Source organism: Thermobia domestica, chromosome 6 (genome assembly GCF_964235325.1).
Source record: "Thermobia domestica chromosome 6, izTheDome1.hap1.1, whole genome shotgun sequence".
NCBI lineage: Eukaryota > Metazoa > Arthropoda > Insecta > Zygentoma > Lepismatidae > Thermobia > Thermobia domestica.
In genome coordinates, this window is record NC_137459.1 from 232,522,757 (window position 1) to 232,545,051 (window position 22,295).

At 34.7% G+C, this 22,295-nt stretch overlaps 1 protein-coding gene across 5 annotated transcripts in view; it reads left to right on the forward strand.

Moving 5' to 3' along the window:
• The window catches only part of vri (nuclear factor interleukin-3-regulated vrille), a 1,376,222-nt gene that overhangs the window by 1,275,090 nt on the left and 78,837 nt on the right, over window positions 1-22,295 (forward strand). Inside the window, exon 1 of one of the 5 annotated variants that reach the window (XM_081762651.1) lies at window positions 14,651-15,053. The exons of the other annotated variants lie outside the window; for them this stretch is intronic. Within the exon in view, the coding sequence (XP_081618777.1) occupies window positions 15,014-15,053 (40 nt within the window). The 5' untranslated portion in view covers window positions 14,651-15,013. Of the gene's footprint in view, window positions 1-14,650; window positions 15,054-22,295 lie in introns of those variants that run through there. 5 annotated transcript variants of the gene reach the window in all.

A 22,295-nucleotide genomic window follows, 5' to 3' on the forward strand; every position in this document is an offset into this window, starting at 1 on the left:
GAATACCAACCTATCATTCAGCAGCAGTAGTTCAAAATGGGTGACGTTGGGGGTTGGGGAAATATTGATCACACTGAAGCGTGGGCAAATCAGGTATTTTGTGGAAAAGCTGCCAATTTTAAGTATGGAAAACTGATGTATTTGTGTTACAGCACTTGGAGGAATATTTCAAGAATTCCAAAAAGTTCATTACCGGCAAACAAACTATTTTTCTTAAAGATTCCTATTAAATTGAAAGGATCTACTGTTTATGGATGCGGAAAGGGATTTAGCTTCATCCATCCAAATGCCAAAATATTTGTTTAGATACGGATTCTGAAAACTCGTTTGCATGGGCGGCCTATAATTTAGAAAAACGATTTCAACTGAACGCAATTAATCTACTGTTTTCAAATGAGACAAAGCGATGAATTAAGTTTTGAGCTTGGAGTTTAGAATTGCGTTAGCAAATTTGATTTGTAAGTACTAATTGTCGTGAATAACAATTTTCTCGTAACTGGGAGTTTCTTATAATTTTCGAGTCCGTCGAGCGATGTAACGACGACATTAGGACTCTCGTTAGAGTTCAGAGAAAGGTATATAGGACTACTTTTGCAAATGCATTTTAAAGGAATCTTTTGCCGAACAATTTCCATCAAATGAAATACATCTTCTATTCTTGGAGGCAATAAAATGATTTAGCTATAGAGTGAGTTCTGGAAAACACATCTCGATGGGGGGGGGGGGGGGGCGATAAACATTTCCATTCAATAAAACGATTATGCTCTTTCCAGGTTCGATAAAATTATTTTACTGGGTATCCGTTTTGTGAAAGGGAAATTAATTGACAAAATTCACTTTTTGAGACCCAAATATACTGTCTAACTATTTCCGACAAATAACTATTTCCGACAAGATCTCCCATCCTTGTATACGACAACATTTCTCGAGTTTGAGAATATTTACGAATGATTTTCGTTAAAAAAAAAAAAAAAAAGTTCGGTGATCCTTATCGATTTTGTTAAAAGATCTCTTTGAATCGTGATTAATTTACCGTTTTCTCGTGGGGCAAAACGGTTTAACAGAATCTTCAATTCGGTAAAGAATATTTAATGGCTACTTTGGAAAAGAATTCATTTCAGTGGGAGATGGCTAACAATTTGCACATAAAAGGTAAATGCTCTTCCTCAGTAGTAGAGAGCACGTTTCTGGTGTGAGAATTTCCTGGTTCATTCCCAAGCTATTTCAGTCTATAGTGGACAACATTATGTCCGTGAGTTTTCTACTTTCTCCCGCTTCCTCGCACATATTCATTCGACCAATTCTTTCAAAATCGTTCATTTTTATTCATAGTTACCCGCATTCATTAGCAAACAGGCATAATCATATGACGTAAAACTGAAAGATTTTATTTCGTTTCATTTTTATCCACTTGTTTCTCCCTCGCAGTACGATAGGCTCAGTGGTAGATCGTTCAACTTTGGTGCATGTGGTCCCTGATTCGATCCCACGTCGCGCCAAGTGAACTTTGTGGTGGATAAATGCCGTGTGGGGGGGTTTTCTCGGTGTTCTCCCGTTTCCTCCCACTTTCTTCATTCCATCATTTCATTCATTTCTCATAATCCTCTAGCCTAACCATCATAAGCGTGGGACGTAAAACTGAAAGATTTCATTTCATTTCGCAGTACGATATAACAGTAATTCACTCACGTCTTATCCAGCATTCCTGCTTAACTGCTGCACAATTACCATTAACCCTAGAAAGACCAGGGGGTCATTTTGCCCGCGAGTTTTTTTTATTTATTTATTTTATATGGATTAATATGTATTCCGGATTCTCTGTTTTTTTCTTTTTTGTTGTTATTGTTCCTTTTGATCAAAGGTTCATTTTCGCTTTTTTTTCAGTTCTAATATACTGTTTTTTTTTTTTTGTAAAGAACAATAATTCATGTAATCCATGTTTTCCCCAAAATTTCTTTCATTTATTTTTTTTTATGTTTAAAACTTGTATTACTTTTTTTTTAAATGTTGCTTTTCTCCTTTATAAAAACACTTATGCTTTCATAGAACTTGCCGAGTGTTCGTTATAATATTGGTTTTCTGCATAGTATTATAAGAAATTTAGTATAACATATAAGCAGTTTTACGCATTGTATTTATCCCGTTTTTTTTTTTTTTTAATAAAGAGCACAATTCCTTAATTTTTTTTTTTTTAAATGGAATTAAACGCAAATTAAGCAAATATACTTTGAAAGCTACTTAAAAACAGCGCGGGCATATTTTACCCCCCCCCCCTTGTCCTTCACGTGACAGATGCGAGCACGGTCTTCCTAGAGTTAAGTGGGGGGGAAAAGAGTGGATTTTGTAATGATGCAAGTGTATATAGCACCAACTGATTCTAGTAACGAAGTAGAAGTAACGCGTGACAAGATTATTGACATTTTACTTCAGAAGGGAAGTGATGAGGTTAATACCATACTAATGGAAGCCAATAACAACATGGTTAGAGAAACCACTGCTAGAGGTGATGGTAGGAGTAGGTTAAAGAAACACACGGGTCCAGATGCTTATCGACTTCTTAACACTTATGAGATCAATTATGCTTTCTACATTCAACTTTTATTATTTTAACGTTAATATTTTCTATATTTATCCCTTTTTAACTTCCTCTTCACAATTAGAAAAATAACTATGCAATAGGAATGGGGATCAGTCAACTGTCTTAAGTTCGCTGGCGCAACTCTTTGTACTTCAACGAAAATACGTATAGTCCAAATTGTGACAATCCCTTCCTAAAAAATCAGTCTCGTGAGGTCATTTAATCTCATATAAGTTACGGAGGTTATCTGGCTTTTTGCTTTTCAATGTTTTCATTTTTCTACGTTATAAATGTCTAAAATTGATCAAATTTTGAATATATATATATATATATATATATATATATATATATATATATATATATATATATATATATATATATATATATATATATATATATAATCTTAGTACCCTGTATTTGGTAATTGTATCTTCCGTTGGCTTTAAAATAAGAATATAAATATATAATTCATCTCTTATTCTTCCTCTTCAGAATCATGCTTATATTGATCCAAAATTAAATTCTATTAGAAAATAAAGATAAAAGTGTTTTATTAAAATATTAACAGACTTGAAAAAAAAAAAGGAAAAAGAAGATAAATAATTTTAAAAAGCGCTAAAATGTTACTAGAAGTACAGTCTTTGTCAAAACTATGAGCACACTACCGACATTTCAGAATTTTCCAAGAGAAAGACAAATTTGAGTATGTTTGTGTTCAATGAAAGGCTTACCCTTAACCTTGATAAGAGCTTTACAAATCTCAGGTATTTACTTGATTAATTGTTCCAACTTTTGCGAAGTTATACGACTCCAGTAGCTCTGAAGAGCTCTCCAGAGACCTTCAGTATTCGTTGTCATCTATTTACTGACTTTCCTCTCGAGTTCATCTGTCACGAGCTCGATCGGTAACAAATCCGATGACTGTGGCTACTAATCCATTTGTTCCTAATGCAAGCTTTTCTTTTGCAGATAATTACTGCATAGCATGGAGGATGTTTGGGTTGGTAGTCGCGTTGTAGGACAATATTAGTGTTCCATATCCACGTTCCTGATTGAATTCCAAACCTCATTTAAACGTTGTGAAACACGTTTTTGCTCATTATTCAATTAATTCGAACTAAACTATCAACTTCATAGTCTGAGAAGCATCTCCAAAGAGTAGCACTAATTTCTCCGTGGCTTGCTGTAGGTATTACACGGTAGAGATGAAAGCACTCTTCAGAACGACGACTTACAAACTTCTAACATTGCATGACAAAAAGTCGGGAAGGCGAAAATTCGGAATTTAGTTTCGTCGGTCCAGAGTGCCCTTTACCATTATTCATCCTTCCACCTTTATTTATTTATTTATTTATTTATTTATTTATTTATTTATTTATTTATTTATTTATTTATTGTCTCACGAGCTTCTTTTCTGTGAAGACCATGCATCTGAAGGTACTGAGCCACCGTCCTATTTGGTACCGAGTGAAAATGGCTCTTCCATAGTTCTCTTGATTCTTCCTAAGTGGTTAACGTCTATTCCGTTTGCTTGATTCCCCAACTAACTTGCCCTTAAGAAAAAATATTATTGGACGATCAGTGCGTTTTCGTGTAATATTTACACCACTTCGTGACTGTGTTTCAAGAGTCTGAGGCCCTGCTCCAGCGCCATAACTTTTTTTTTTTCTTGGGGAGGCAAGCATTAATACGCGTATTTGACTCCCCTAGAATATTTTTTTTTCTAATTCTTGGGCCACCTCTTTTCATTTTTCTTTTACTCTTTATGAGACCCCGGAGTCTGTGGGCCCTTCCCCACGGCAACGTCTGCGGGGCCGTTAGTTGCGCCCCTGTGCCCGTTCCATACATGACAAATTAATTAAGGGAACAATATTGATAAATCTCAAATCCATACGAGTAAATATTATTTCTAGGGTGCCTAATAGTAGATACTTTTTTTTACTGAAATGGGCCCATGACTCACTCTTGTTTTATTTACCTTTTGTGTGCTGTTTTGTTTATGTAATGTAGTGAACCTGTTTCATCCTCCATTTATAATTTCATGCTCGTATCGTATATGGAGTAAGAAAATTTTGTCTTAAAATGGCCCTTCTCGAACGGCGGGGGGCTTCCCTAAGGGCAGTTGCCCCCTGCCCCCCACAAGTTACCCTGCCCTGCTTCGTCCGATCTCTGAGCGATTTTTCATAGAAAATGATTGTCTTCTCTCAAAATAACCACTTGAACACGTGCTTCGTATCTTAGTTTTCAGTTTCTCTTTATATGCGTATATATATATATATATATATATATATATTGCACTTTTCAACTAGTTTACGCGAATGAAAACAGTAAGAGGGCATATCACAGATTTGCATCCAATTTTGCCTATATTGTGACATGATTGGCCAGCGCGTATAGAACTGTTCGTTGAAGTAAAGAGACAACTGCTGACAAAGGTTGATACACACACCACTAGGTATCGTTGACACAATGCATCAATTAACCAAAGTGTGACTTTATTTCTTTGTTTATTAGTTATCTGTTAATTGCCAAGCAGCTTTCCTCAATAACGCTATCTCAACGCCAACAAGACCATAAATTTTTGTATCCTTACATGAACAACGTTGTTCATTTCTAAAAACGAGTCAAAAAATGTGGTCTTGTATGAACACAGTGTATTATTTAGAAAATTCTGAAAGATCAAAGCTGTGCTGAGATTTTTGACAATAACTAATATATATATATATATATATATATATATATATATATATATATATATATATATATATATATATATATATATATATATATATATATATATATAATGGTCTTTTAGCGCTTTTTAGTATGTTAATACTGCTTTTTTAAAAAAAACTGTTTCTGCACTGTTTATTTTATTTTTCCATTGTTTCTTTACCTAAGCAGTTTAGATACGTATCTAAACTAAACGTAGGAAACCGACCTTCTATAAAATGGTCAGTCTATGAAAGATAAGTGAAAAAGTACTTTTCTGCTTAGGTAAAGAAACTTTTCTGCAGTCTATCCATTATGGAGTTTTACATGATCATAGCTACATTCAATTATGATATTAACACTGAGAGCCGTAGAGGAGTTTCATGGTATAACTTCAAGGACTATTATTATGACATTTTCACGAGACTACCGCAAAATCATTAAACAAAGAAGAAAGTTTTAAAATCGGTGCATCTATGTCATAGTTAGTGTAAACATACACACAATAAAGTCAGTTAATTACGAAACTAACACTGTATCGTTCAAGTATTTAATGGTTTAGGTTTAAAAACTATAATTAGATCGTAATTAAATTTACATACAACCGTCTAGAAATTACACTTTTAAAAAGAAGAATAATCATTCAAATTGGTGCAACTATCTTGAAGTTATGCGTGAACATACATACATACATGAACTGGTCGAGTTGAGAACCACCTCTTTGAAGATGGTTAAATAAATGAAAAAAAATGTCTTATTCAATTTTGTGATAACACAAATTTTTATTTAAGACCATTATTACATGAAAATGTTTCAATGACATAAAAGAAAAATTGTGAAATGTTAAAAAATCATATTTTGCGTACCAATCGAAATGTGTAAAGTTATCACGATGTCCATCATTATTTTGCACAATTAATTTTAAAGAAATGAAACTAAATCTTTAAGTTTTACGTCCAACGATTATAGGTCCCTAGGTTAGAAAAGAAGGTGATGATGGGAAATGAGCGAAATGGTGGAGTGAAGAAAGTGGTAGAAACGAGAGAACCCCGAGAAAACCCACCCGCACGGTGTTTGTCCACCGCAAAGCTCACTTGGCGCGAGCTGGGATAGAACCAAGAATCTCTTGCACCAGAGGTGAACGCTCTACCACTGAGCCACCGCGGCCCCTAAAGTAATTTAAAGGAGTAAAATACATGGTGTATATTGGATGTTACAGGAAAAGTAAATTACTTTAACGCAAAAATATACTACGGGTGCGGCAACCCGGTAAATGTCGATGGACCCAGGCCTTTGTTTGGGAGCGTGAAAATTATCTTGAACCGACGAAAAGAAGTTTTCTTTATACAATTCTGATATTTGTTTTCAAATTTGAAATTCCTGATAAAAATTTATCTGGGGCTCCATGCAAGTTATCTGGAGACCCTGCTACGGAATGTGTGACAGTAATGTGGTCTACTGAAATTTTCTTCAAGACAGTGTGGATTGTGTTTTAAGTTAGGTCACTATCAACACTAAATTGGCATATTGATTTAGTGAGTCGTCGGATGTACGTTTCTTGTATCACTTGTACATATTCTCCCGATCAGAATGTCGACTTCTTCTGCGGATATCTATCAGGAAGTATGGCAGGAATGCTGTGACTGTCGAACAGAAGATGGGTGCCCGTGCTTGAGTGGTATGCAAAGCGGACACACTTGTCTAGCAGCATACTATGGAGTGACCATCTGGTATAGCGTAGGAAATTGTGTGTATTGCCAAGTGATGGTGTAGTAGTCAAATTCAAGGGAATTTGCAAATCCTTCACAAATGCAAAATCGCTATACAATCGTTTGGTAATGCTCATAATGCTGACCATGTTTTCTGGAACACGTATTTATGGCTTCAGGCTTCTTTTTTTATTCTTATACAACAAATTTTATCCATAAAGTATTAACGTTTCCTACAACAAAAATTACATTAAATACAAATATCAGTTAAATTTGCTCGTATTATAACTTTAGTAAGAAAATCGAAAAGTATTTATCATTTTTAAAATATAATATAAACACTATAATTTCAAACCTTTAACAATAAATCGATATCATCACTCAGTAGGTTAAATTTCATCTTCAAATATTAAACAATAAAGTTATTCTAAATGTATAGTCGTAGTTTCATATTAAATGTTTTTAACAAACACTGCCAAACTACAATAATTAAATTTTGTGACAGGGTGGATTTGGAAACCGTCATAAAATAATATACATATTGTGGATGTAAGTGGAATCACTAGATAGTTGCATTGAACTATTGATACAGTTGAAAAAGTAAAACAATTGGTGATCACAGTGTGGTGCTCAGGGATCTAACCACGGGGAAAATGGGGCTTGGCTTCCCGAAGCAATATCATGGTGCCTTGAAATGGGGTTCGTCGAAATGGGATAATTCGTTTATTAAACTTCTTTAATATTTACAGAAAATGAAGAATATTTATAATAGTAAATGAAAGAAAAATATTTTAAACCATTTCCACACATGGAAATACTTAAAACAACTGAAATTAATCATCCACATGCTATTCTGATTTGTCTCACTGGATGTACACAGTTGCAAATTTATTGCTACACGAATGTAAAACAGTGTCATCATTTGGACCTTCAACGAGCAATTGTTCACCCCTTAGTTTATACATCTTAGCCATTAATATATATATAAAAAAATAAATTAAAATGAATATGCTTGTGGCTTTATAACCCTTGAACCACCCGATCAATCTCGGTCAAATTTTCAATATAGATGAAGTTTGAGTCCTGGATTTTTTTTCTACTCATTTCACTTTGACGGTACAACTTTGTGGCACTGTCAGAAAGTATACAAATTTCACAGACCGCATACAAAGTTTCCCTTCCCATGCTTTTATTTGATATGTAGGGGACTTTTTCCCTTCAATTTCGTGACCCTTGGCGGAGCTCTGCACTTTCTAAATACTCTTGTTACTATTGTATATATCTACTAGACTTTGCCTAGCTAGGGACTTCGCCCCAGGGCTCCCGCCTTTGCTTAGCGTACGATTCAGCTTCTGTTTCCGTCCTTTCCACCTCAAGAATACGTTTATGGCAATACACTTTGTGGAAAATTTAAACCCTTTTCCCTTTTAGACTATGGATTTCAATCAAAGTGAAGCGAAAAAAAAACCCATCTTGACCCATATGCCATCTGTGTTTAAAAAAAAATCATTTCGAATGGTTTATCTGTTTCCGCTGATTATGAAACTGACAACCTCAAAGTCATTTTTATATATTGAAGAAAAATAGAAATTGTCCTCTTTCTCTTTTTAAAAGCAGAATTTACGGAAGCACTGTGGCATTTGTCGATTTGTTTCGAATAAAAAGTTTATGCACCAAATTTAATATTCTAACATGTCTCCAATCTTAAGAGTCTTCATCCCGGTGAAATTAAAATACCGCTAATTTTACAGTAATTATGTGATATCTTCAAATAAATAAAAGATAATCGAAACGTGGGACAAGACCGCCCTAGACAATATCATTTTACATAAGATACCGTCATCGCGACATCAGTTATCTGGTTTCGATTTCGAGCCATTTTGAAAATCGGCATTTATTTTCGCGTTTCTAAACACCTGAAAACGGAAAGCCACTAGGTGACTTGTGATAACGGTACCTCACGCAAAATAATATTGTCTAGGGCGCTCTTGTTCCATATTTCAATTATCTTTTTTCTATTTGAAGATATCACATAATTATTGCAAAATTAGCGGTATTTTAATTTCGCCGGGATGAAGATTCTTAAGGGATTTCAAGATATGGCAATCTTATTATAACAATTGCAAACCTCACTCTTTTTTTCTTCCCTTCGAAGGAAAACATGAAAGAACGCTGAAACACGTCTTTAATTATTTTAAATGAAAAGTGTAAACAGCATATTTCACGTCTTTGCCCTTTAGAAATTCGCAGATATTGGCATTTTACTATAATAATTGCCATCCATATTTCCCCCTTCTTCCTATAATTTCCAAAAAAATACTTCCTTAGTGGCACCTTACGTCAAAAATCCTATGCACGGTTAAAATTTTACCTTTCTAGCTTAAGGTGTTTGGCCTGAGCGTTGGTCAGCCAGTTGCTTACTCAGGACATGTTATTTTAGAGAGATATGTAGTATTTCATTTAATGTTGGGTCCTATTTTGCGGATCCTGGTTTAGCTGTACTATTTCCAGTATAGCACCGTATAGCCCATGACCCATGGTAAATTCGGCCTGAAAAAAAATGTGGTGTTCCCTTCCCTTGGTTGGGGAAGGGTGGCTCACAAGTAAACCTTACGTTTGGGTGAATCGAGTTGCTGACTGAGACACATATGAGAAAGTAGTACTAAATGTGGTCAGTATTTCAGTGAAGTTGTAGGTGCGAAGCTCTAGGGGTTTAGGAGATACAGCTACCAGAACATCACATGGAAGTACAGAATATTCTTCATACAGTTGGAGGTAAAAGCTCTGTAAAACCTCTTGTAACGACAAAAGGTGAATAACAAATATATAGGTACATATTAGGACTAGGGGAAGTCATATAGTGAGGGTATACCTGACGGCGGCCATCTTGAAATCCGCCATTTTGAATTAAGGTTAACTTTTTAAAATAGGAATAGGGTCACATGATACATGATTTAAGGCGCAAATTTAATCAGAAGAACAATGGTGACGTTAATTTTGATTTACGTGCAACTGGTAAAAAGTTACAGGGAAATTAAATATTGTTGCAGCATATGTATTAGTCCTTTACCCCACCTTGTAAATTTTGTGTTAATGATAATAATTAAATAAAAAGCAGGTGGATAAATATTAGGTCTATGGTAAGAGTTACCTTGATGGCGGCCATGTTCAAATCCGCCATTTTGAATCAGACAAGAGTTTTAAACAAACCGCATAACAGTAACATCTTATTAATAGCAAATTTTACCATAACTCCAACGGTATAACCATTTTTGCTTTATCATTAACCAGTATTTGTTATCGCATAAACAAGTTGCTAGTTTAAGGAAAAATGACCAAAGTGGAATTGAGTCATAATTGAACTTCGGTCTTTCTTCCAGAAAAGTAATCAATTAGTACAATCAATACGTAGTTCAAAAAAGAGTGCATGACTTGCACAAATGCCTTGCTCACAGTGAGCACACCTGACAAAGGCAATCGAGTTACACTTGACACATTTGTCGTTAACAATTCCGTCAAAGCAGTAGTCGTAAGGAGCGATCCATTTAATTTTGTGCTGGTTAATGATAAAGCAAAAATGGTTATACCGTTGAAGTTATGGTAAAAATTGCTATTAATAAGGTGTCACTGTTATGCGTTTTGTTTAAAACTTTTGTCTGATTCAAAATGTCGGATTTGAACATGGCCGCCATCAAGGCAACTCTTACCATAGACCTAATATTTATCCACCTGCTTTCTATTTAATTATTATCATTAACACAAAATTTACAAGGTGGGGTAAAGGACTAATACATATGCTGCAACAATATTTAATTTCCCTGTAACTTTTTACCAATTGTGCGTAAATCAAAATTAACGTCACCATTGTTCTTCTGATTAAATTTGCGCCTTAAACCATGTATCATATGACCCTATTCCTATTTTAAAAACTTAACCTTAATTCAAAATGGCGGATTTCAAGATGGCCGCCGTCAGGTATACCCTTACTATATGACTTCCCCTAGTCCTAATATGTACCTATATATTTGTTATTCATCTTTTGTCGTTACAAGAGGTCTTACAGAGCTTTTACCTCCAACTGTATGAAGAATATTCTGTATTTCCATGTGATGTTCTGGTAGCTATATCTCCTAAACCCCTGGAGCTTCGCACCTACAACTTCACTGAAATACTGACCACATTTAGTACTGCTTTCTCATATGTATCTCAGTCAGCAACTCGATTCACCCAAACGTAAGGTTTACTTGTCAGTGGTAGAGCGCTTACCGCTGGTGCAGGGGGACCCTGGTTCGATCCCTGGCCAAGTAAGTTTGTAGTGGACAACATTGTGTCCGTGGGTTTTCTCGGGATATTTCCATTTACTCATTCCACCAATTCTTCCATAACCAGTCACTTGTTTTAATGATCGTTTCTCTTAGCCTAACAGGCATAATTATGGCACGTTAAACACAAAGATTTCATTTTATTTTTCCCTTCTTTTGAAGCCCTAAGGCCTGTTTATTTTGCTTACTGTTAATCCAGCCTTGCATTGTATCCAGTCTCCTAAAGGTTTTTCTGTGTGATTTAGTGTCATGCGTTTCTGACAGGCAACTAAACAGATTACAGGAACTTATTGCGTCTTCATATCGACACAATTAGATTTCCATTGACGAAATGCTGTGTATAGGAAATTAGTGTCATATCTCAACTGCAACATATATACAATAAAGTTGTAGTAGAGATTTTTTTTTTCGTAATCAGTGGACCTAGAATTGAAGATAATCTTAACCAGTTCCAGGAACCAGACAGAGAACTAATCATCATGCCGCTAATAAAAAGTCCGAACGCTTGTATACATTTCTAGTTGCTCGTTTTACACTAATTTGAAGATGTTGAATCCAATGAAACTAACTTTAAAGATATTCATCAATGGGATCACGAGAAAAAATACCTCGAAGTTGGGGTCTTCGAGACAAAACTTATGCCAGGGGTATAATTATCCACGCTTTGATGCATTTCTATTTTTATATTAATTTGAAAATGTTGAATCCAATGAAACTATTTTTAAGCACATCCATCCATGCAATCAAGTGATATCAAACTTGGAAAGGACCCCGCAGAATCCTTATGGAAATTGCATTTCGATGGAATTGGTTGAAGCCGTGATAGGTTGTACATATTGTGATCCTGAAAAAAAATCTTAATAGGCACCACCAGCAATCACTGGCCGTTTGGTCACTACAGGCCATTTAAAAAAAATACCGGTATTCTGGATTTCGGTGGAATTGCTTGAAACCGTGATATATTGTAGATATTGTGATCTTGAGAAAAAATCTCAGTGAGCACAACCACAAATCACTAACAATTTCGTCACCACAGGGCTTTATAAATAAAATAAAATAGCGATGTTTTGGATTTCGGTGAAAATGAAAGAAACTGAGGTATATTGTAGATATCCTCATCGTAAGGAAAAAGTCTTAGTGGGCACAACCATCAATTATTGACCGTTTGCCATTACAGGTCCAATTTTTAAAAGCAGCTGAGTATAACGATATTTTGGATTTCGGTGAAAGTGAATGAAACTGTGATATGTTATAGATGTCGTAATCCTGAGGGAAAAATGTTAATTTGTGGCTACCGAACAACGGTGAATCAGATGGAGAACTTGTTTCGCATTCGGGAGGTTCGACCCGGCCCGGTGGTCCTGTCTACGGTTTTAAAGGGCTTTTCATTGTCCCGCAAGATGAACATTTGGTTTTTATCTATGCTTAATTAGTGTTGGCTGCTACTCTTGCTATCCCTTGTCCCTGGTTGTTGGATAAGATAAGAAGATCTAAACCGTTTCAGGGTTTCATACAATTCCACCAAAATTCCAGAATATCGTTCCCTTCTGCTGTTTTCAAGAATGTGTCTCCATAGTGGTCAAATAGTCAGTGATTGGTGGTTGTGTCCGTTTAGACTTTTTCTCAGGATTACAATATCTACAACATATCACGGTTTCAAACAATTCCACCGAAATCCAATTTCCAAAAAAAGGCTTGTCCGGGGTCCTTCATGTTCTTATTTGTATCTTGTTATGTTTTCTTCTCTTATTAAGCCGACCCTTAACCTACATTTATTGTTACCAGTCTTATCTGTTGCCTTGACAAAATACACCTCAGATTTAAGTAAGACCGCCCAGTGATCAGAGACAGCAGTTTTTACGATTGAACTACCAATAGACCTGTCGATAACAGTGATTATATTGTCAAAACAAATACCACCTCCAATTTTAGGCTGGTAATATCAGTAGTAACAATAGCTAGATTGAATGAAGAGAACACATTATTTAAGGTAATACTTTCTATATTGTTCTCCAACTTAAAATCAACATTAAAATCCCCAAATAAAATAATATTGGAGTTAAAAGTATTTAAATGTTCTAGAAGATTGTTCATTCTGTCAATAAATAACTTAAAATCTTTACATTCAACATTTATCTTGTATACAGCTATAACAATAGTGTTAATATCAGGCAAGTATGATGCTGTACCCTTAAAGACCATTTCAATAGACATGGTATTTACACTAAAGATAGGCCTATGAGAAGTATTTTTAATAAAGATAGCACATCCCCATGTTTCCTTAGGGGTCTAAGTAGCTGTTACTCAATTCATATTCCTTGAGGACGTAAAAATTAATTTCACTAGGATGAAGCCAATGCTCAACAAGACATAAAAAATCAACATTCAGATTAGAAACATAATCTTCAACTATAGCGAATTTATTAGATATTCCTTGGATATTCCATGAAAATGTTACTACTTCATTAGGCTTAGATTGATTACTACCACTGCATACATCACTGGATTAGAACTCTCTTGGAATCTGGTTTATTAATCAAAATGTACGCGTATATTTATCACAAGGACACAGATAAGCATTGCCTTGTTTGACATATTTTTATTATGGCTCTCTTTATTCGTGAACTTAAACGCAATTATCAGTTTTTCAGATATTTCAGATTATATCTTGAAACTCTTTTGCTTCTTCTTTCAATGCAGCAATTATGTAATGAGAGTCTTTAGTGTTGAAAGTTAAACATGGTAGCATATATTATTATTAATAATAATAATAATAATAATAATAATAATAATAATAATAATAATAATAATAATAATGCTTACCACATAAATTTCTTCTTCCAGTATTAGTTCCTTATCTGTGTTCTCATTTCCCCGTCAAAATTATATAAAAGAAAAAAAGACGGAATAGATAAACGTATTTAGGTCAATGTAAAGCCTAAACGTTTACTCAACTTACTTTCTTCTTTTATTTCCTTATCTATGGTATTTGTTTTCATTTTTCATTTTTCTCTCTCCGAAAAAAAGGGGACATTTTTATCTCTGGATTAGAGAATTGCGTATTCATCTTAAATTGTTTCGTTTTGTAAGAAATGCCGTGAAAGATTACTGAGACGAGTAACCTCGTTTTCGATTCCAAAGATGCGCTGGGCTCGGGAAATTACCCTTGTCTTTGCTTAACGCAAACTCTAACCTTCACACAGACACACACACAAACGTTTGCTCTTACAGACGCGCACACAGAGAGGAAGTGAGGCTAGCCCACTTTTCCCTGGCTTCTACACTCCAAATGTGGGTCATTGTCTTGGTATTGAAAGTTAGTAGCGGGAAGTGAAACATTCTCTCTTTGCCTTAAGTCACACCAGCTTGGTTTGACTCGGGACGGCACGGTCTTCGGAGTTTTTCCTGTTGAGATGTTTTCAAGGTTTAGTCATGTTACGGGCACGATTACTGGCCAGTTACGTCAGTTGTGACCAAGGATTAACAACAAACTTACCAACGTGCTGTGTGTTAGTTATTTTGTTCCTTAGTTAAGCTCCGTTGAAAGGGAACTGGTGTTTTATTTCCGTTCTTAGTGTTTTTTTTTCTTTTTTTAAAAAAAATTGACAGTCTTCTAAGAGACAGTGTTTTAGTGTGGTGTTTTAGTGATTGGAGTTTTATCCCTCAAAAAACGGATTCATCTCTCTGGGCTCATGCATCCAGAAGGTGGCCTGCTATTCCCAGCAAGGCCAGGTATGTGTTATTTGTTGGCACTTTTTTTTTTTTTTTTTTTTTTTTTTTTTTTTGCTATTTCATATTGTCCCATGCCTAATAAATATGAAGCTTCCACTACTGTGGCAAATTCGAAATATTCATACAAATCCTTGGTCAGGCTCGTATGTTTGGAGCATGATTTCAATATTTAAATGTAAAATATATGAACACATAATATTGCATTCCTATTGACATTCGTTACAAAGGGGTAATTGGATTTTTTTTTTTTTTTTTACAAAATAAGGATAAAATATTTTCATGTATTATTCATAAATTCTGAATGTGTATTGTAGAGTAATTTACTCAATATTCATTGTGAATTGTAGATAATAAGACACCCTGTAGCAATAACATCCAACCATTGACAATATTGTAGTTGTTTAAAAATAACTTAGGCCTAGTTGCAAACAACTAAGCGAAGGCTACACGGATTTTAAATGAAATCTACATGGTAAGATCTTATAAAATTACTTTTTTGGAGGAAGTATACGATGTTCACGTCTCCTAGAAATAAAATTATAGACCAGTTACACATTAATAAAATAAGATTACTCAAATGGTAGCTTTTCGTATCTCTAAACAATATTCAAACGTGGAAAATGGTGATGCAACCGTTCTAGGAAATAGTTTAATTCGAAATTGTTCTGATCTTCGTTGACAGTGCCTCAGGACACTCATGTGTTTTTCTTGAGAACTAAGGCAAATTTATTGAATGTGACTTAATGTTTGTTTCTGTTCATACAGTAGAATTACTGGAATATTGACGGTTGGTTTCTATTCAAATCTATTTGTAGAGGTGATAATGATAGCAGATGTCCACCTAAAATCTCAGGAGTGTGGTCAGTAATTCTGAATTAAAATATCTGTACTAATCATCTCGTTTTGTCCTTTACTTTTAAGCAGCAGGCGCCATGGGTTTTGTAAGTCTCCGTTAGAAAAATAACGTGAAGAAACATCTAATTTTAAAGCTGTAGTCGTACACGACTCTGTGTACACTTTCTATTTGAGTTACGCATTTCTCAGAAAGCTTTGTGACGATAGTACAGTGGAAAAGTAATGTGAAAGGTCCGTTACGTTGTAATTGTGTTCCTTGATTGGGTTCAATAGCCGACGTTCTTAGCATCAAGCTTAGTAGCTACTATGTTTATTCTTTTTTTTGTGTTTTTCTTTCTTCCAACACCTACGTTCTTTCTTGGGCTTTCTCCGATCGGCAATACAGTAACAATTGCAGAGCTGGCGATAGGACAAGTGAAGTAGGACACCATATTCACTAAAAAAGATGAAGAATTTAGTGTATGTTAGCTCATTTTCGAACACTTTCTCAGAGCATAACCGGGTTTTGCAAAGCGAAAGAAATAAATAAAAAATATATAAATAAAGGAAGAAGGACATCATCATATACCCGTCTTGTGAGATTATTATTATTATTATTATTATTATTATCAAGCAGTGTGCTTTGTTGCTATGCATGGCGAATGAATAGTTTCTTAACAATTCGTTGTAGTTAGTTCAGATAGTTTTCTTTAACAAAAAGTAATACGGAACCTGGTATCATAATAAGTATGTCCATATTTTTAGTCACTTCTGGCTTTCTAGTGTCGTATTATTTACAAAGTGCTGGAATCATAGTGTAATCGACATATTGTTCATTTTTGAATGTGTTGTACTACAATAAATTATAATGCCAGAGAGGGGGAATTACTATTTGAGCCACACGCTTGTTGTATGTAATTAGAAGGCTGAAATTTTAAAAATCGAATTTAGTAAACTTTCCATTACCTCTTCCCTTCCTCTTGGACTGTCTGGTATATTTTTAATTTATCTTGGAATTTGTTGGTATGCTTAGTATCAACTTAAAATCGATTTTTAGTTATCATAAAAGGCGTATTTGGTTATTATTTGCTGACATATACATTATTGAATAAAATGGCCAGAAGAGCAATTATTTAAGAAGAAAATATGTTTTCTTTCTTTTTTTCTAAAAGCCTGGATATCTCTATTACTATGCAAGTAAAATAATACGATGAATTTGCGTAGTATATTGTTTGCTGACTGGAAACTGCATGAGCTAACCAGTAATTGTACACTGAGAAATAAATAAAGGAAAAGAAAGAAAGAAAAATATAACAACTATGCGAACCTGTGTGAATTTTCAACAGCTATTCTGAAGCATAATTATTTCTTATTCAAAATCATTTCAGACCTTTGTCCTGATTATATAGTTAGCGTTAACCCTTTGGCATGTGAGACCTACGTTTGATTCCCGGGAGAATGGTTTGGATACTACGCCACACTGTAGTTTCACGTTTCACAAGTGGAAAGTTAAAGGAGATATTCTAAGAAGAAACGTTGAACTCTAGACAATAAGTTCACTTTTTAAATGTATTATTGTCAATGCCGATTTTGTTAGCAACGGATTTTGTTTTTGTTTGTTTTATTTCTTCGATAACTCACTTACTAGAGAATTGTCACACACGCTTCTAAACAATGAACAAGTTAAAATATTAAAGTACAACAATCAAATAAAACTGGCTCACTAAAGCTCGATCATCTACATTTATACAACTCAGAAGGCGTATATTCGAAGTGATTTTCCAAAAGCTTAAATTTGTTTCGTAGTTTTGATGAATATCTTCCCGTTGAATAGGTTTAGATTAGACACTTTGCTATTGTTCTTTTAACATTATTATTAATATCTCGGGAGAGGTTTCTTTCGAATTTGTTAACTTCACAGAAAAGTACGAGGCATTATTGAAAGCCTACGGCATGAATGATTAATGCAAATAAACGATTTAAAAGAGTTAGTTTACCGAATTGGTGACAGGGGATAAGACGGAAAACTTCCAAGAAAACCCCACGCAATCTCGTGTTCAATTCCCAGTAAAAATATTTACCTTGCTAAAATCTTGCGTAGTAATTCAAATTAACTCCAAGCGGTAGGTCCAGTTATATATAGTTCGATGCTGAAAAGGAACGTTACACGTTAGTTAAACAAACACCCTTCCCTTCAAAAAAAGAAGCAACTTTCACACGATTCTCTATACTACAAGGACCCTCAGGACTAAGGCATCTGAGCAAAACTCAACTGCTTCCTTGTCAGATTACTGGCAATTACTTTGGCTATTGAAACTTGTTCGGTTGATATATTAGAATACAATTATTAGGAGTGTCTGACCTGCGAATTGTTTACTCTATTTAAGGAGGGATCAGGAAAGACTTTTACCCATTTTGTTTTATATAGAAACGTAGAAGCTTAATCAGAATAGCAAATAACATTATAATAAATATATTTTGGGTAACTAAATCGCAGAATTTAAGATGAGCAGGTCATGTCATTAGTACTGGTAATATTCGCTATGTCCATGAACTTTATTTGGAACCATCTTGGAATGAGGCCATTACGTAGGCCGAAAAGAAGTATAAGTTAGAATCTTATCAAGTGGGTATGATTGGCACATGATAGCTTCTGTGGCAGTGAACCTTCAGACTTAACAAATTATTATTATTATTATTATTAATGTGAACTAGTATGAACAACAATACATTCGTGAAGATGAATCTCCCATTTTCTGTTGCGATCACTCTTATTAATTTATTTGTATTTGCTCACTTGACTTTGTCACCCTTTCTTTAATCTATAATATAAAATCATAATTTCAACTACTTCATTCAATTTTCACCCCAGTCATGTCATAAACTTATATATATATATATATATATATATATATATATATATATATATATATATATATATATATACTAGTTAAATATAAGATCGCACCCAGAGAGTTGCCTTAGTGGGATTGATTTCTAACTATTTACCTGTAACATAAAGAGTAGCATAGGAAAGGGTACTTGGACCCCTCTTATTCATATTGTACATGGATGACCTGGCTAGTTGCTTCAATTAGTCGGAGAAATTCAAACTCCGATTAGTGAGAATTTGACAACCTGGTTTTATTACATGTATAAACTCTTTAGGTCGGTAGAAAAGAGGACGTGGATGATGTGTCAGAGTTGATGACGATGTGTTTTGGTGGGTCAATGGTTCATGGTGGGCGGTGGGGCAGAGTGGGTCATGGTGGGTAGTGGGTCAAGTTTTCATTGACCCACGCCATCTCTGATCAAATCTGTAAAACCAAACCAAACTAAGATCCATATTGCTACACAAAACGCTCAACATCTTAGCTATTCATGACAAACTATTGCGTGATCCGAATAACTCTAGTATATCAACAAACCATCATTTGTCATATTTTACCGAAATTCATCATGACTTCTGAAAACCTGATACTTTAAATGTTGTTAATACGCGAAGTTCATTGATCTCCTCACTTATTCACTTATACTCTTATGATCATCACAACATTTAGGGTACTTCCCGTAGACATAGAAAGGTGAAATGTAGGTAGTATCCAGGCTTGGTGTAGCGTGCAAGTAAACAAATAAAAAGCAACAGGATAATATTTCCCTCCTCCTAACCCTTTAAAGTGGAGTGTGTTGATTATTCATCAAAAAGACTTTAAATACAATGAGAAAATTCATAAAATATAAAATATGTAGCCAAGTCTCGACTTTGCAATAATAATAATAATAATAATAATATAATAATAATAATAATAATAATAATAATAATAATAATAATAATAATAATAATAATAATAATAATAATAATAATAATAATAAAGGAATAACAGAAAATACAAAATCAATTACGTAAACGATACCTTCCAATTTAGAAAGAAATGAATGCCACGGCGCAGGGCCGTAACTTGAAATCACCACTGCGGCAGTGGTGATTTCAAGTTGCACTGCCCTCCAGGAAATTTCCACACCGTTCGTGGGGCCCATTTTAAGAAAAATTGTCATACTCCATATACGATACGAACATGAAGTTTTATCGTGCGCCCATTTCAGTAAAACATGTCTACTATTAGGGGCACTAGAAATAATATATATTCGTATATTATTGTCAGATTTGTAAAATATTGTCCCCTTAATTAATTTGTCGTGTATGGAACCGGTCCATAGATTTTTTCTGGAGAGGGGGCAAGCATTAATACACGTATTTACGCCCCCTAGTAAAAGACGTTTTCCTAATTCTTGGGCTTCCTCTTTCCTCCCTTCTCTTACTTTTTATGGGTCCAGGGAGATCTGCGGGGTCGTTAGTTATGCCTAAGTTACGGCGCTGCCACGACAGGATTCGAACCCGTGTCTCTGCCATACGAGTTTCATAATTTACTAATATACCACAAATTCCTCATACAAAGATAAAACAATAAACTAGTATTTACGTAAGATAAACATACAACTTTCTTTTTCTAGACGTGTTGATGCAATTGAAAGAATGCGAAAATAATGTCCGTATCCCCCTTCCCTTCGAGACCAGAAATGAAAAAAACATTAAGGAAATCGAAACAAAAAGAAACGAAAAAAAAAGAAGAACCAGTGTTACAAATATAAAGCTACAGCAAGTGTTTGGTTACTCTTTCTTATGAGGAGCTTTGTGTGAGGCAAACAATGGGAGTCAAATTAAAAATGGATATTATTGTAACGGAAAATTCTGAATTGCATCTAGCTCCATGATAATCCTTTGGACTACAAATGACGATCAGATAGAGTCTCAAGTAGAACTTACGAAATACCGATAATATGAACCTGGCAACAAGGTTCCAGTTACACTTAAAGAAATTTTCAATTTCGCGACAACACTAATCCATTTCGCGACAGGATGTTTTCACTGCCGAAAGAGATCTCGTTGCTATCCTGAACGGCATTAAACGAAGAAAAGGAAAATAAGAAAAGACAAGAAGAACTTGGTTCGAAGGACCTCGGAAGACTATATCTTTTTCAAGTTTTTTTTATATCATTTTACTCAAGATTTCTTCATAGTTTGTTACTGAAATACTTACTAACATATCCTTATTTTATTGTCCTAACAAACCAATATAGGTACGTTGTCAGTAAAATAGTTTAGATTGTCGAGCCTTTTGTGGGGAACCACAACATTTCATGTCACGCCCCCTCATTGCAAAATCCTGGCTACACGCACCAAAATATTTTGCCAGTAAAACAGCTTAGAATGACCCAGCCCCTGGTGTGATGACCTCAATAGTTCATCACGGATCCCCGCTATTACGAAATCTGATTACGTGCCTGTCTGCCGGCTTGCATTTTCGCGGATTCCAAAAATTTCAGATATTCTCTGATCGTATTGGCTGATACAGATAGGACATCAAGAGGCATATAGCGGAAACTAAGGCCAACTGCTGTCAGCCTTCGTGGCCGAGCGTACTAGCGCAACAGTCTAGTATTGAAAATAGTTTTTGGCGTGAATTCGAACCCTGCCCAAGGATTTTTTAAATTTTCATAACACTTTTTTCATTAAAATAAGCTAGCAGTTTTAATATACGGATCCATAATAAAAGTAATAATAATAATAATAATAATAATAATAATAATAATAATAATAATAATAATAATAATAATAGGAACGTGTTAGAAGCTCCGCAGGGGTTGGTTAGGTTCTGATCTCTTGCTCAAATTTTTCTGTACATTTAACATGACCAACTTCAAGCAGCTGGCTAGGGTAGTTCGTGAATACTGAAACTCTTGGGATCGGCGTAAATGCTGTCGGCTTTTTACTCTTTGGAAATTAGAAGTTACGATGAAGAAGAATAGTAGTAATGTAAATCGGGAGCAGTTAAAAACGATGAGGTAGTCTCAACTTAAAGAACGTTTCGTGATATTTTCCTCATTGACGAATGTCTATATAACTTGCTTTTGAGTTAAAGAAGGAAATCTCGAGTAAGTCATCGTGACGCTCATAAGGAACGTCTTCTTATACAAGTATTAGTATTTGTATAGTCCTACATGCAACGATTTTAACTAGCTAAAAGTTTAGATTAAATAGTAATTGACGCGGTAGGTGAGTGGTTAGAGTATTGAACTTCTCTTGGGCGGACCCGGGTTCGAGTCTCGGCCAGGTTGAAACTTTTTCAAATTATTCATTTTCAATACATACGTAGTGTGACAAGAAAGATCTTCTCCAGAAAGAAAAAGATGTTGTAAAAATGAGGAGAATTGAAGAAGGTCTCTCAATGGAGGCAATCATTTACTAACTTATTTCCAGCAGTTCTAGATTTGATATTTTCAGCTACTTTCAAGCATTTCCTGATAAACGCATGGCCAGATTTATATTTCTGTAAACATACAGTATAT